Genomic DNA, 17,000 nt, shown 5'->3' on the forward strand with positions numbered 1-17,000 from the left:
GACTCACACCGGGGAGAAGCCCTATGAGTGCAGTGAATGTGGGAAGGCCTTCTGTGAGAGCGCAGCCCTGATTCACCACTATGTCATCCACACTGGGGAGAAGCCCTTTGAGTGCCTCGAGTGTGGGAAGGCTTTCAACCACCGATCATACCTCAAGAGGCACCAGCGGATTCACACCGGGGAGAAGCCTTATGTGTGTAATGAATGTGGAAAGGCCTTCACCCACTGCTCTACTTTTATCTTGCATAAAAGGGCCCACACTGGAGAAAAGCCTTTCGAGTGCAAAGAATGTGGGAAAGCCTTTAGCAATAGGGCAGACCTTATTCGCCACTTCAGCATCCACACTGGAGAGAAGCCCTATGAATGCATGGAGTGTGGAAAGGCCTTCAACCGCAGGTCAGGCCTCACAAGGCACCAGCGGATTCATAGTGGAGAGAAGCCCTATGAATGCATTGAGTGTGGGAAAACATTTTGCTGGAGCACCAACCTCATTCGACACTCTATCATCCACACTGGAGAGAAGCCGTATGAGTGCAGTGAATGTGGAAAGGCCTTCAGTCGCAGCTCCTCCCTCACTCAGCATCAAAGGATGCATGCTGGGAGAAATCCCATCAGTGTAACAGATGTGGGAAGACCTTTTACAGGTGGGCAGACCTCAGTCAACATCCAAGAACTTTTATTGGGGAAAAACTTTTTGAATGTCACCACTGAGGAAAATCTTTTGCAAGAGGAAGCATCTTACATGGCATCTGATCATACATACCAAAGAGAAACCCCACAAGTGTCTTCACTGTGAGAAAACCTGTTGCCAAATGTCATTTGTCACCTAAGGAGTCATATTAGAAAATCACACAGCTTAGAGCCTTATTCTCCATCCGAATTCATCCTGGAAAAACACCCAATGGTTGTTATGCACTTAGGAAAACCTTTTAGCTCCATCTTTGTCGTTAGTTTACAGTGCAGTGTTATCTCAGGAATTTTTATAAAAAGAGGTGACATAGAAAAAATGAAATGCAGACACTGCTTCTTTTATACTGTTGTCTTATATGTACGTTTCTGTCCCACGTCAGGAAAGTTAGTAAGGGAAGGTCTGGAAACTTACTGAATGTCTTTGTTCTACAACATTGTCTCTTCTTAAGAAGCATTGTTTTTATGAGAAATATGAAGGCTTGCGTTATGAAATACTTTTATATTTAAGGATTAAAGGAAACATGAATGCGCACATTTTATTCCAACACTTAAGACTGTTTAAGTCTTTGATTTAAAAAAAATCCTTTTTTGATGGGTTTTGAACATTAACACTGAGAATTTTTCTTGATTCCCATCTGTCGGTTTACTTGATTGCTATAGCTGTATGGTAAATCTCAAAATTAGGTAATGTGATTTCTTTTGTCTTATTTTTATTTAAAATTCATTTAGCATTCCTAGTTTCTTTGACTTTCCATATACACTTTAGGATTGATTTTTCTGTTTTTCAAATATTCTTGCTTGGATTTTGATATAATTGAGTTAAATCTGTAGATCAGTATGTTCAGTATTGGCATCTTAGCCTTCCAATTCATGAACATGGCATATCTTTTCATTTATTTAAATTTTCTTTGATATATTTCATTACTGTTTTATAGTTTACACAGTATAACTCCTGCACATTTAAAATAAGATTTATAGCTTCATAGTTTTTTGCGTGATTGTAAATGGCATTGATTAAAATTTCAATTTTCACATGATGTTGGCTAGTATACAGAAACATTATTTTTTCCATCTTGCTGTCTTGCAACCTTTCTAAACTCATCATTTCTTGCCATTTCCTTTGGGATAATCCTTAAGATTTTAAACATAGGAATATCATTTGCAATTTGGGACAGTTTTATTTCTTGCTTCCCATCTGTACCCCTTTTATTTGCTTTTCTCATGTTACTGCACTAGGTAGGATTTCCAGTGTGATGTTGAATACAAATAGTGACAAGTTATCCATGCCTTGTTCATGATATTGGGGGGAAATGTTCAGTTTCTCATTAATGTGATGTTGAAAGTTTCTTCCAAAGAGTTTCTCTATCGAGTTTAGAAAGTTTCTCTCTATTCCTAATTTGCTGGGATTTTTTGGTTATTATTAATAAGTGTTGAATTTTGTCACTTGCTTTTTCTCCACTGATTGATTTATGTCATGTTACTTCTGTAGTCAGTTGATGTGTTACCTTGACTGAGTTTCGAGTATTGAACCAGCCTCACATCCTTGTGATAAGCCCTCCTTGCTCATGGAGTATAATTTTGTTTATATACTATGCTACAGTATTTCATTTGCTAGTATTTTGTTGAGGAAGCTTCCCTCTAATTTCATGAGTGATAATCTGTAGTTTTTTTTTCTTACTGTTACTGTTTGGTTTTGATGTCTAGATGATAACTAGCCTCCTAACATGAGTTGGAAGGAATTATCTTCCGTTTTTTTGGAAGATCATATGTTGAATTGGTGTTATTTGTTCCTTTAATGTTTGGTAGCATTCTCTAGCAAACAAGTGGGACCTGGAGATTTTCCTTTTGGATGCTTTTTAATTATGTATTTATTTTATTTAATAGGTATAGAACTATTCAGAGTATTTCATATTGAATGAATTTTTATAGATTTTCTTAAGGTAAGTGTTCATTTTATGTGAATATTCTAATTTGTAGCATTCTTTGAAATATTTCCTTTTATCCTCTTGATGGCAGCAGGATCTGTACTTACGTTCCTTGTTGTATTCTTGATATTGGAAATGTATCACTTATTGTCAGTCTTTGTAGACATATGTCAATTTCATTGATCATTTCAAAGAAATAGCACTTTATATCACTGATTTTTCTCCACTCTCTGTTCTTAATTTCACTGATACCTGCTCTGATCTGTATCGTATCCTTCCTTCTAGTTGCTTTGGTTGTATTTGACTCAGTGGTTTCCTGAGGTGGATGTTTAGCTTATTGATTTGAGGCTTTTTTCTTTTTTCATGTAAGCTTTAAGTTCTGTACATTTTTCTTACAGTACTGTTAGTTTCATCCCACAAGTTTTAATATGTTTTTGATTATCTTACTCAGTTCTAAGATTTCCTTATTCCTTTTGAGACATCTTCTCTAACCCATGAATTATTTAGAAGTATATTGTTTAGGCCGGGCGCGGTGGCTCAAACCTGTAATTCCAGCACTTTGGGAGGCCGAGACGGGCGGATCACGAGGTCAGGAGATCGAGACCATCCTGGCTAACACGGTGAAACCCCGTCTCTACTAAAAATACAAAAACTAGCCAGGCGAGGTGGCAGGCGCCTGTAGTCCCAGCTACTCGGGAGGCTGAGGCAGGAGAATGGCGTAAACCTGGGAGGCAGAGCTTGCAGTGAGCTGAGATCCGGCCACTGCACTCCAGCCTGGGCCACAGAGCGAGACTCCGTCTCAAAAAAAAAAAAAGAAGTATATTGTTTAATAGTATTTGGAGTATTCCCTGCTATTTGTTATTGATTTCTAATTTGTTTTGCATTTGATGTTACTGTCTAAATTTGTTGACTTTTTTCCCTTATGATCCAGGATATAGGCTATCTTGTTTTGTATAGCTGCTTGAAAAGAATGTGTGTTCTCAGTCATTGGGTGGAGTTTCTATACATGTTTGTATGATCCTGTTAGTTGGTGGTGTTATTTAGGTCTCCTATATCCTTGCTGATTTTCTCTCTAGTATTTCTATCAATTGCCAAGAGAGGGATGTTGAAGTCCTGAACTATAGTTGTGGAATTATCTATTCCTCCTTTAAGTTCTATCAGTTTTTGCTCCACATAATTTAAAGCTCTGTTGTTTGATATATACACATATAGGTTTGCTTAGTAGTCTTAGTGTATTGACCCTTTTATAACTAAGTAATGTCCTTTTTTGCTACTGTTAATACTCATCAATTTTTATCTGATATTCATGTGGTCATTCTTACATTTTGGGTTAATGTTTGCATGATTTATACATTTTCATCATTTTTTTAAACCTTATCTGTATCACTATATTTGGAGTAAGTTTCTTGTGAACAGCATATATTTGGGTTGTGATTTTATATCCAGTTTGCATATCTTTTTTTTTGAGACGGAGTCTCACTCTGTCGCCCAGGCTGGAGTGCAGTGGCGCGATCTTGGCTCACTGCAAGCTCCGCCTCCTGGGTTCACAGCATTCTCTTTCCTCAACCTCCCAAGTAGCTGGGACTACAGGTGCCCACCACCACACCTGGCTAATTTTTTTGTGTTTTTAGTAGAGACGGGGTTTCACCATGTTAGCCAGGATGGTCTCGATCTCCTGACCTTGTGATCTGCCCACCTTGGCCTCCCAAAGTGCTGGGATTACAGGCTTGAGCCACTGCACCTGGCCTTTTTTTTTTTTTTTTTTTTTTTTTTGAGATGGAGTTTTGTTCTTGTTGCCCAGGGTGGAGTGGAGTGGTGTTATCTCGGCTCACTGTAATCTCCGCCTCCCAGGTTCAAGTGATTCTCCTGCCTCAGGCTCTTGAGTAGCTGGGATTACAGGCATCTGCTACCACGCCTGACTAATTTTTTGTGTTGTAATAGACGTGAGGTTTCACCATGTTGGCCAGGCTGGTCTCGAACTCCTGACCTCAGGTGATCCACCCGCCTCAGCCTCCCAAAGTGCTAGGATTACTGGTATGAGCCACCGCATCAGCTTTTTTTTTTTTTTTTTTAAAGACGGAGTCTTGCTCTGTCACCCTGGCTGGAGTGCAGTGGCGCAATCTGCACCCTCTGCCTCCCAAGTAGCTTGGATTACAGGTTCCTGCCACGACACCTAGCTGATTTTTGTATTTTTAGTAGAGACAGGATTTCATCATGTTGGCCAGGCTGGTCTCAAACTCCTGACCTCAGGTGATCTGCCCACCTCAGCCTCCCAAAGTGCTGGGATTACAGGTATAAGACACTGTGCCTGGTCCCAGTTTGCATATTTCTGTCTTTTATTGGTGTATTTAGACCATTTAAAGTTTACAATAATTATGTTAGTGTTATGTCTGCCATTTTATGATTAGTTTTTTGGTTTTTTGTGTTTCCTGTTGCTTCTTTCTTGAGTTTTTTGGGTTTGTTTGTTTGTGTTTTGGTCTTGAACATTTTTTAGAATTCCATTTGATATATTTGTAGTGTTTTTAAAATATATTTCTTTGTTTTTTTTAGTGGTTGCTTTAAGTAGTATAATGTACATATGTAACATAATTACAGTTAATGGTATGAAAAATTTAGCACTTTGATGTATAGAAACCTTACTTCCATTGGTCCCTTTACCTTGCCTGTTAATATAATTGTCTAAAGTAATTCCTCTTCAAAATTGAGCACCATGTTGGAAAACGTAACTTTTGCTTCCACTGTCAAATATATTTTACAAAAGTCACAGCAAATATTGATCTCTTTACCCAATTCCACTATTCTTTCTTGAAATTCTAAGCCACCTTCTATTAACATTTTCTTTCTGTTTGGTGAACTTCTTGTAGCCTTTTTTCTAGGGTCAGTCTGCTGGTGTCTCTAAAAGTGTCTTTATGTTCCCTTCATTCCTGAGGGATATTTTTGTGCGATACAGGATTTAGGGTCTGCAGTTCTTTTAGTACTTGAGAAACATGTTTGTTCCTTCTGTCCGCTATGGTTTCAGATGAGAAATCTGTTACCATTTGAACCGCTGTTCCCTAGTTCGTAATGTGTCATTTTTATCAACCTGTGTTCAAAGTGTTTTTTTTGTTTGTTTTTTTGTTGTTGTTGTGTTCAGAAGTTTGGTTATGACGTGTGACATGACATGTTTTTGGTGTATCCTGTTTGGTTTTTTTCAGCTTTTTGATCTGTAGGTTTATGCCCTTTGCCCAATTAGGGAATTTTTGACCATTATTTCTTGAAATATTTTTTCATCCCTACTCTTTCTCCTCTCTGGAACTCCAGTGATATGAATGGTAGATCTTTTGTTACTGTCTTAGAGGTCTCTTGTGCTTTCATGTTTACCCCCTTTTTCTGGTCTGTTTTTCCCTTTGTTTCATATTGGTTAATTTCTGTTGACTTTTTTTCAGCTCACTGATTCTTTTTTTTTTTTTTCTGTCATATGCAGTCTACTGTTGAGCTTGTCCAGTGAATTTTCATTCTGGTTTTTGTATTTTTCAGTTGTTTAATTTCCATTTGGTTCTTTTGTACATCTTTGATTTCTTTGCTTAGTTTATAATACTAAAGGGCACAGAAAACAGACAAAACTAAATTCCAAAGTCATGGTTTTCTGGTGGTTTGTCTCAATATTTGAATAGAAATCCTGAATTATCTGGAGGAGTAGAAGTCCTGTAGTCTTTTATATTGGGCTCCTTAAATATTTCTGTCAACAGATCTTATAACTGAGGGTGATCTGCATATCATTCAGAGTTACATACTCCAGGGGAAGGTTGTACGTAAAATCCTCCAGCTCTGTAAGCCTTGTTATATCCTCAATGGAGAAGGGGTCATTCCTCTTCTAAAATCACTCTTACACTTTTTTATTAGACCCACGCACCCTTCCCGAACCAAATTTGTCTGTGTCCTCTGTCTTTCATACTCTTGTTTAGTCTTTAACTTCTTATTAACCAACTTCTGTCCCATAATCTATAGCTTTATTCAGATCTCAAGCCTCATTTCCAACCTATTTCACCCTTCCTTGCCTGTCAAGTTCTGGTTATTCCTTCTTTCTTCCACACATATGCCCTGAGTAACTGTTCTGTGCACTGTCCCCACTCCAGACACTACTAAATGGCTTCCACCACCATTGTCTGACTTAGGCAGGTCTCAGAAAGGTCCCTTTCCACCCCCTCACTCTCTTTTTGGACCTCCATACTGCTAAATCTCTGACCTGAAGGTCCTTTCCTGGCCTCTGTGAATTCCTAGCTTTTTTCCTTTGTAGGGTCTGTGTCTTTCTTCCATCGATAAAACAGCTTTATTTCCCAGCATCTGTGGTGATCATTGCTGTTTTCTAACTTGTCCTTCACCCCATGAGTGAGTTAATTCACGCTGAAGACTCTTTACTCTCAGTGATCTACAGAATTTCCCTAAATCTGTGTCTCCAAGTTGGATGTTTCTCATGTCATTCCCCACTGGTCATCCTTCCACACCTTTTCTGTATTTGTACTCACTGAGCCTATATGCATGTATCACGTGGCCATGACCTTGGTCATGGGGATGTACCCATAATCATCATACGAGAACAGAAACATAAAGTATTACTGTGTATCAGACATTATTTTGAATGTTTTACATGCATCAGCTCTTTTAACGTTTATTACAGCTCCATAACGTTATTTCTGCCCTTTAACAGATTAGAAAACTGAGATACAGAAAGACTAAAGAATTTGTCAAAGGTTTCACAATTATGAAATTTGGGTTTGGGGATTGGAAGCCATTACACTGGCTTCAGAATCCATGTCCTCAGCCACTTCATTGCTTCTCATATGGTAAGTTTTTGTTTCCTGGTCACTTATTTTTACTAAAATGGGTCAAACTGTGCTCATTTATTTATAATCTACTATTCTTATTTGACAGTACATCTTGGCCATTCCTTCGAGCAAATGAGATAAACCAGACTCACTCTTTAATACCTGCATAAGCTATTGTGACTGTAGAAAAGACAGAGAATGTCTGGGTTTGAGGAAATGTGGGAAGGGTGGGGAGAAGGGCTAAGGCATGCATGCGGTTTTAAGTGTGTTTGAGATGCCTGAAGAACATCAGTGAATCCCCCTAATTTCTGTCGTTACTCAAACCAGACACATTGTGGCCATTTCTTTTTCCTTTATCATCCCCCCGTCCAACCACTGCCCCATTCCTTTTTGTTCCTTAGTAGACCCTTAATATATATGTGTGTTTTGGTAAATGGCCATACACAGCAGGGTATTTTTTTAATTACAATTTTCAGTTCCCTCAGCGCATTTACCACAAAGCTGTGCATATAGGTGGCACCATATATGGCATACCTTGACCTCAGAGAATCTACATGGACTTTTATGGACCTATGTAAACAATTTTAGAAATCATAATGAATGACTGCTGGAGTCCTTAAGACCCCTTCCAGATTTGATGATTTGCTAGGAAGACTCACAGGACTCAGCATTTTGTCGTACTCAATGGCTATAATTTACCACACCGAAAGAATCCAGAGCAAACTCAGTAAAAGGAAAAGGCTCAGACCCAAGTCCAGAGGAAACCAGGCACAATCTTCGAGAATCTTAATGAAATCACACAGGATGTGCTTCACTGAAGCTCCATCTGGGACTTCACAACAACGCGTGTGAGATGTGTTCCAGGAAGTCGTCTTGGGCATCCATTGCTCAGAGTTTATATTGGACTCCCTTTCTAGCACATACCACAGTTCTAGACCTCCAGAAGAATAGGAGGTGTTCAGCATAAGCCACGTGCACAGACAATTTAGGCACATGGAGCTACTTCTCATTACTGGGAACAATGGGAAACCTCCCGAAACCTAAAGTCCAGACTCCAGCCAAGGATGAACCTTGCAAGATCAAAGAATAGCAGTCTCTGGCCTGCTGTGTTGTCTTTTCACAGTAACTTAAATGGAAAAATGCTGAGTTAGCTTAAGTTTCTGTAACATTAAGCAAATAAAATTTTCTATAACAAAAATAAGCCATAGCTTTGAGATGAAGGCTTATATACCTGTAAACCATTGTAACCAAGAAAAAAAAAAAAAAATCAGAGTCACAATGAAAATACTTAACAAACTGGCCAGGATTTAATTCAGTGATGACAGGAAACAGAGGAAGTCTTGTGAGAAAGGATCTTGCCTCTGCCTAATATCTTTCATAGATAGGCTTCAAGTGGTTTGACTTGCAGATACACTCTTTCTTGGCCTTTACTTTGGCAGACATGTGATGGGTAGGTAAATGCTGTGTTCTTTCCCTAGCATGTATGTCAGTTTCTCATCCACTCTTTGTTCTTGCTATTGAAAGTTGTAGCTTCTGGCTACAACAGAGATAGTTGAAGAATATGGAGTTCATCATGATTTCTGTATCATTAAATGTGGATAATTTGAGATTAAAGAATATGTTGTTGCAGGCTTAATCAGTTTGATGGCTCTGTCTGTGAGTTTCACTTGGAGGAAGTGGGAGCAGTTGGCTCCAGCTGAGAGGGCCCTTACAGAGACGTGATGCTAGAGACCTTGAGAAATCTGGTCTCTGTAACTCCTCTTTGTACTCGGACTCCGGCCCACAGCCAGCCTTTCCTTTCCATTGTGGAAAGCTGGGGAGGCTCCACAATGCTCAGTGATGTATTTCAATTTTGAGGATTGAAGATTTTAAATGATTGCTAAGAGATGGATTATTTTTGCTCCTAGCAAAATCTGTTTGTGTTTCGTATCGCACAATTGGATGGTCTCAGCTAAATCGTAAATGGACAGTTTCTTTTGCCTCTTTTGGAGCAGTGTCAAGAGCAGGGACCTGGGAGACAGACTATCTACTTATACTTTCTGTCCTTGTTCTTACCTGCTGGAAAGGACCTTCATAGCCATTCTGCTTCACTTTAATTGGAGATCCATGTATTCACATGTGTTTTTATTTTGCTGGCTTTGTTTAGAGATAGGGTCTCACTGTCGCCCAGGCTGGAGGGCAGTGATGTGATATAACTCACTGCAGCCTCAAACTCCTGGGCTCAAGTAATCCTCCCACCTCAGACTCCCAGAGTGCTGGGATTACAGGCATGAGCCACTGTACTGGCTATTCTGCTGTTTGGCAAGTGGGGCCGTGCTGATCCTGAGAGACTGCCCATCCCAGGACTAGCTAATTTTAAGTGGTAGCAAAGGACTCCCCTGGATATGTGCCTTTGATATGCAACCCAACAATTCAGTGCCCATTCCCTTCTACTACCCCCTTTATCAAGGCCTCACACATGGAGCCACTATCTTCCTGCCATAACCACTCCAGGGTCAGATATTAAGCAAGTAGGGACAGTCCCTAATGAAATTCAGGCCTGTAATCTCAGCACTTGGGGAAGCTGAAGTGGGAGGATCACTTGAGTCCAGGAGTTCGGACCAGCCTGGGCAACATAGTGAGACTCCATCTCTACAAAAAAAAAAAAAAAAAAAAAAAAAAAAAACCAATAATTAGCTAGGCATGGTGGTTGTATGCCTGTACTCCCAGCTACTTGGGAGGCTGAGGTGGAGCCCAGGAGGTTGAGGTTGCAGTGAGCTATGATGGCACCACTGTACTCCAGCCTAGGTGACAGAGTGAGAGGCTGTCTCAAAAAAAATAAGAAAGTCAAGCCTAACCCTGCTTAGCTTGCTTACCTTGTCTTGACCATTCTTACCTGCAAAAGCACAGTGAAGTTTCCTGCCCATGCTTTCCCCCAACTCCTGCTGTTTTTCAGATCCTCGTGCTTCCACATGTGGTCCTACACTGCCTGGTGTGTGCCCCTTTCTTGGGAAGTGTGTGTAGCTAAGTATCTCTTCAGTGGCAGTATCTCCTGATGTGTTGGCCTCATCATGTAATTTCTAGAGTACTGGGTATGTACATCAGGCAACACAGTATAGAACCATGGATTGGAGGATGGATCGATGCCAAGGAAGGACTGTTTAGGTGCATTACTAGGAACCAGACATCCAAGGGACCAATGTGTTGGTGGGATCCCAGTGATCTCAGTAGTCAAGACTTTAGATCTGTCATTTCTCCAAGCTGTTTGAGGTTTGAAGGAAGAAATGTCTTTCTGTATATTATTTCTCAGTCCTACCTATATAATTTGTTTTCCTGATATTCTCAGGCATCTGCATTAACTTTCTTTTCTTATGACCTACGGCATTGCAGTTGTACAGCCTCTCAACATACCTGTTTGCCTTTCCCAGTGCCATTCCATATCCCTGCTCTTGGGTAAAATGACACGTGTTTGAAGTGTTCCCTTCTCACTCTGTCTCGATCCCTGGAATCACACCTAAGCAGTGGTCACCTCCTTTGCAATCTTGAGTTTCCTCCTAACATTTGCCTTTGATGTCATCATGGCCACCTACAAGCCTGTTTTTAATCTGCATATTCTTTTGTCACTTTCACCCTTTCTAAGTTATCTTTGCACAACTGACTTCTGCTTGAGTGTAGTCACCACCACTCTGGTCTTCCCTGCGTGTGTATGGGTTTCTCCAACTTGCTTATTTGTCCTTTCGTCCCTCTCCTCCTTTAACAGAGGAGCCTCTTAGAGATGTTTTCCTTTTTGTGTAATATTTTCACTTCTCCATTACCTCTTTCTTGCTTTTTTTCTCTCCACTTCCCAAACCTCTACTCTTTGTGGAAGTCCTTGCTATAATACCACCTTCTCTGACCCTGTGACTAAGGTCAGAAGTGACTTCATGCTTATAAATCACAAGTCCTTGTCTTTCTTGGGCCATCAGTAGAATTTGATTGTGTCTCACACTCAATTCCTGAAATATGTTCTCTTTCCTTGGCTCTGTAACATCTTTTCCCTCATTCAATCCCTCCCTGTCTCCCTTCGTTGTGCAGTCATCCATATCTAGCTGCCCACTCAATGTTGAAATACCTAAAGGTTTTGTCCAAGGCTCTTTTGCCTCATATGGCCTCTCCCCGGGCCGCATCTGTGCCCTTGGCTTCAGTTATCTTCCTTCCTTCGATGGCATTGAAAATAGAATACCCTAGTCTTGAGCAATCCTTACAGCTCTAAACCTGAATTACCAGTTATCTTCTTGCTATCCTCACACAGATGTTTCAAAGATACCTCATTCTTTACCTGATGTAAATAAGATCAATAAAATGCTTCTCCCTGACTTTGATCTACTTCAGTCTTTCCTCTTTACTACATGGCACTGTTAAGTTACCTAGGCTAGAAATTTCCAACTCAGCATAGTTACCTCAATCTCTCCTTCCCTCATGTACAATCAGAAAGTTGTCTTTTAAGACAGAGTCTCGTTCTTTCCCCAGGCTGGAGCAGTGGTGCGATCTTGGCTCACTGCAACCTCCGCCTCCCGGGTTCAAGCGATTCTCCTGCCTCAGCCTCCCAAGTAGCTGGGATTATAGGTGCGTGCCACCACACCCAGCTAATTTTTGTATTTTTAGTAGAGACAGGGTTTCACCATGTTGGCCAGGATGGTCTTCATCTACTGACCTCGTGATCTACCTGCCTTGGCCTCCCAAAGTGCTGGGATTACAGGCGTGAGCCACCGTGCCCAGCCCCGTCATTTTTAACTCTTACATGTCTCTCAAGTATGTCCACTTCTCTCCACTCTACCACCTCTCCTAGTCCATCCAGTCATCATCTGTCATCTCAATTACTGAGTCTCCTTTTACCCACATTTTCTCTTCATTCTCTAAGCTGAAACCAGAGAACCATCTCAGATTTAATAGTGCTCTGCTTCCCCCTCCCTGTGCCCCCACTATGTTTCCTTAAAACTTTTTATGGCTTCCTTTAACTCTTGGGATAAAAATCAAATCATGGCCAGGTGTTGTAGTTCACAACTGTAATCTCAGTACTTTGGGAGGCCAAGGTAGGAGGACTGCTTGAGCCCAGGTATTTGAGACCAGCCTGGGCAACAAAGTGAGACCTCATCTCTAAAAACAACTCCCAAATCATTACATGGTCAATCCTTTGGGCTTTATCTGGTCTGGGATGTGCCTAATTTATTACCTTTCATCTTGCATAATTTATGTCCTTTCTGCTTTCACTTTGTGTTTCCTTTTTCCCACCTGCCCCTACCACACACTTTGTCCAGTAGTGCATATTTGTCCTTCATCCCAGCTACGTCATAAGTATTCTTTCATAAATATCTGTGTGTGCGTGCATACATATGCATATATATTTAGGTTTGAGACTGACTCCTGACTGACTCACCAACTAGATTTCCAGCTTCAGAAGAGCACAGATGTTAATATGGATTGTATCCTAATTGTTCCATGCACATAGTTCCTAGTCAGTAGTAGATATTCAGATATTTGCTAAATGGATAAGTGGATGAATGGCCTTAATCATTTTGATATTTTAGGTTACCTATTATGCAGGGTTTACTCCCCCATACAACCTCAGGCTTCATGATTTGTTAGAAGTACACACAAGGCTCAGAAAAGCTGTTACAGTTATAGTTTATTACAACAAAAGGATATAGACCAAGATCACCAAAGGGAAAAATCACATACAGTGAAGTCCACGGGAAATAAACCAGGCACAAAACTCTGGGTGTCATCTCCCATTACAGTCACAGAGGGACACACTTAATTCCCCCAGCAAAGAGGTGTGACAACATGTTGATGATATTACAATACAAGCCAGGGAAGTTCACTCAAGCATTCATTTCTGGGGTTTTTCTGGAGGGTCATTTACATAGGAATGCAGGGTGCTTGCAAGCCATACAGCCCTTGCAAAAAGCAAACGTGCAGCGTGGCCCAGGGCCTCCGGCATGCAACATCCAGCATTCACCACGAGGAATATTGTCAGAAGCATTTGGACCACAGCAACTCCATCTTGAATAGGGGCTGGGTAAAATGAGGCTGACACCTGTGCTGCATTCCCAGGAAGTCAGGCATTCTAAGTCACAGGATGAGCTAGGAGGTCAGCACGAAATACTGGTCATAAAGACCCTGCTGAGGCCGGGCGCGGTGGCTCAAGCCTGTAATCCCAGCACTTTGGGAGGCCGAGACAGGCGGATCACGAGGTCAGGAGATCGAGACCATCCTGGCTAACACGGTGAAACCCCGTCTCTACTAAAAAATACAAAAAACTAGCCGGGCGAGGTGGCGGGCGCCTGTAGTCCCAGCTACTCGGGAGGCTGAGGCAGGAGAATGGCGTAAACCCGGGAGGCGGAGCTTGCAGTGAGCTGAGATCCGGCCACTGCACTCCAGCCTGGGCGACAGAGCGAGACTCCGTCTCAAAATAAAATAAAATAAAATAAAGACCCTGCTGATAAACAGCTTTATGGGGTAAAGCTGGCCAAAACCAAGGTTGTCCTCACTGCCCATTATATCTCCCAATGATAATGCATGAGCGTGCGAAAAGTCACTCTCGGCAGCACCATGACAGTTCACAAATGCCATGGCAATGTCAGGAAGTTACCCTATATGGTCTAAAAAAGGGGAGGAACCCTCAGTTCTGAGAATTGCTCCTTTCCTGGAAAACTCATGAATAATCCAACCCTCGTTTAGCATATAATCAATAGGTAACTATCGGTAGCCTTAGTCCAGCAGCCCGAACTACTGCTCTGCCTATGGAGTAGCCATTCTGTATTCCTTTTTTTGTTTTTTTGAGATGGAGTCTTGCTCTATTGCCCAGGCTGGAGTGCAGTGGTGCGATCTTGGCTCACTGCAACCTCCGCCTCCTGGGTTTCAAGCGATTCTCCTGCCTCAGCCTCTTGAGTAGCTGGGATTACAGGCATGTGCCACCACGCCCGGCTAATTTTTGTATTTTAGCAGAAATGGGGTTTTGCCATGATGGCCTGGCTGGTCTCAAACTCCTGACCTCAGATGATCCACCCTTCTCGGCCTCTCAAAGTGCTGGGATTATAGGCGTGAGCCACCACGCCTGGCCCCTTTACTTTCTTAATAAACTTGCTTTCACTTTATGGACTCATCCTGAATTCTTTCCTATGCAAGATCCAAGAACCCTCTTGAGGTCTGGATTGGGACCCCTTTTCAGTGACAATATTCTTAGAATAAATTATCTCATCAAATCCATACATCAAGGCCTATGGACTCAGGCTTAAAAATTACTCTTACTGGCCGGGCGCGGTGGCTCAAGCCTGTAATCCCAGCACTTTGGGAGGCCGAGACGGGTGGATCACGAGGTCAGGAGATCGAGACCATCCTGGCTAACACGGTGAAACCCCGTCTCTACTAAAAAATACAAAAATTAGCCGGGCGAGATGGCGGGCGCCTGTAGTCCCAGCTACTTGGGAGGCTGAGGCAGGAGAATGGCGTGAACCCGGGAGGCGGAGCCTGCAGTGAGCCGAGAGCGCGCCACTGCACTCCAGCCTGGGCGACAGATCGAGACTCCGTCTCAAAAAAAAAAAAAAAAAAAAAATTACTCTTACCAGGCAAAATATTCCAGAAACTCAAGAGAACTGTCCTCCTGGAGCTGGCCAAGAGCCATTCCTTTCTTTAGCATGTATAGCATCTGAGCAGCTGAAGCCTGATGAGTTCATACTTTTGTGTAGAACCCAAGCCCTGGCCCTAGCCCAGAGTCTCTGACAGCAAAACAATCATATTTACTGAGCATCTACATTTAGTATAACATTTATATAAGATACATCAGCAGTATCATCGTGAACATGACGAGCCATTGGAGCAGCTCGTGTGGGGGAATGGATAGCTTTAGAAACAATCCATCCCATAAAGCCATTCATACTTTTCCATATATTTGTATCAATTCAATTACTCATTGTTCTCCTTGATCTACTGTTATCTGTACCTTGTGGTAAACCACGTCCCCTCTCACTACATTGGCTTAAGTTATCCTCCACCTTGCACATCTGAAAAGAGCCAGAGCTCCCTAACAGGACTTCTCCCTCTTGCCCCTCCCATATTCCAATTTCCGCAGAGTACCCAGAGTGATCCTTTTAAAACATTAATCAGTCCAGATGCGGTGGCTCACACCTGTAATCCCAGCACTCTGGGAGGTTGAGGTGGGTGGATCACGAGGTCAGGAGATCGAGACCATCCTGATTAACACGGTGAAACCCTGTCTCTACTAAAAATACAAAAAATTAGACGGGCATGGTGGCACGTGCATGTAATTCCAGCTACTCAGGAGGCTGAGGCGGGAGAGTAACTTGAACCCAGGAGGAGGTTGCAGTGAGCCAAGATCGTGCCATCACACTCCAGCCTGGCGACAGGGCGAGACTCCGTCTCAACAAACAAACAAAAAACATACATCAGCTAACATCACAGCTCTGTTCAAAACCCCATGATGGCTACCCATTTCACAGTGCATTACCTGTCTTATTTTCTGCATTCTTGATGCTATGGAATTTGGGACCTTGTCATTTAGAGTTAACTGATTCTTAGAGATTGCAAATGACTCACTCTCAACCATGCCTTTTATTTGCACACTAACAAATCCAGAGTCCCCTAATGTGAATCATCTCCTCTGTCTGGCTCTTACACTACAGGAGACTTTTTTTTTTTTTTTTTTTTCCCGAATGACTCCAGGGCCAGGTACTAGGCAGCCAGGGACAGCCCCTAGACCCCAAAGTCTACTAACTTTATTCAAACTAGCAAATCCTCTTCTGATTACACAACCCTGCCTTTCTTTTCCTGTGGAAAACACAGTAAAGGATCTGGGCTCTCTGCTTTCTCCTCTGCTTCTGCTTCCTGCACCACCCTGGTGCTTCTCACATAGCCCTGCAGGATGTGTTTTGCCTACTGTTTCTAAAACTCTGTTTACAGTTTTTCCTTCGCGGCAATCATTTGCATGTCTGAGTTTCTTACCAGACCATACTGCAAAAAACCCCAGGTACATTTTTGAACACATAGGAACATATGACAGCCTCTCTACACTGGCATAAAAGACTACACAATTTGTTTCCATCTATCTCTCCAACTTCCATGCATATTCAGTTCCAGCCGCACTAGGCTTCTTGGTGTTCCTCAAACACCCAGGATGCGCTGTCAGTTCCATTGTCCTATGTGTTTTCTCTGAGTGATAACACTGTTTCCTCAGATCTCCACTTGACAAGTCCTTAATTCCTCTAAGTCCATGCTAAAACATAACTTTTCTTTTCTTTTTTTTTTTTTTTTGAGACAGAGTCTCGCTCTGTCGCCCAGGCTGGAGTGCAGTGGCCGGATCTCAGCTCACTGCAAGCTCTGCCTCCCGGGTTCACGCCATTCTCCTGCCTCAGCCTCCTGAGTAGCTGGGACTACAGGCGCCCACCACCTCGCCCGGCTAGTTTTTGTATTTTTTTAGTAGAGACGGGGTTTCACCGTGTTAGCCAGGATGGTCTCGATCTCCTGACCTCGTGATCCGCCCGTCTCAGCCTCCCAAAGTGCTGGGATTACAGGCTTGAGCCACTGCGCCCGGCCTCTTTTTTCT

The 17,000-nt window shown here is 42.1% G+C and overlaps 1 protein-coding gene across 1 annotated transcript; it reads left to right on the plus strand.

Annotated features, from left to right (window-relative positions):
- Position 1: 1 nt before the first annotated feature.
- LOC113225346 (zinc finger protein 805) lies at positions 2 to 9,037 on the plus strand (the record flags this gene model as incomplete). Its single annotated transcript, XM_026457577.1, has 3 exons — positions 2 to 1,374; positions 2,575 to 2,630; positions 7,303 to 9,037. A coding segment is annotated over one exon (795 nt), but the record flags the coding sequence as incomplete, so codon positions are not given.
- Between the last annotated feature and the right edge of the window lie 7,963 nt (positions 9,038 to 17,000).

This window comes from Piliocolobus tephrosceles, chromosome 21 (genome assembly GCF_002776525.5).
Source record: "Piliocolobus tephrosceles isolate RC106 chromosome 21, ASM277652v3, whole genome shotgun sequence".
NCBI classification, from domain to species: domain Eukaryota; kingdom Metazoa; phylum Chordata; class Mammalia; order Primates; family Cercopithecidae; genus Piliocolobus; species Piliocolobus tephrosceles.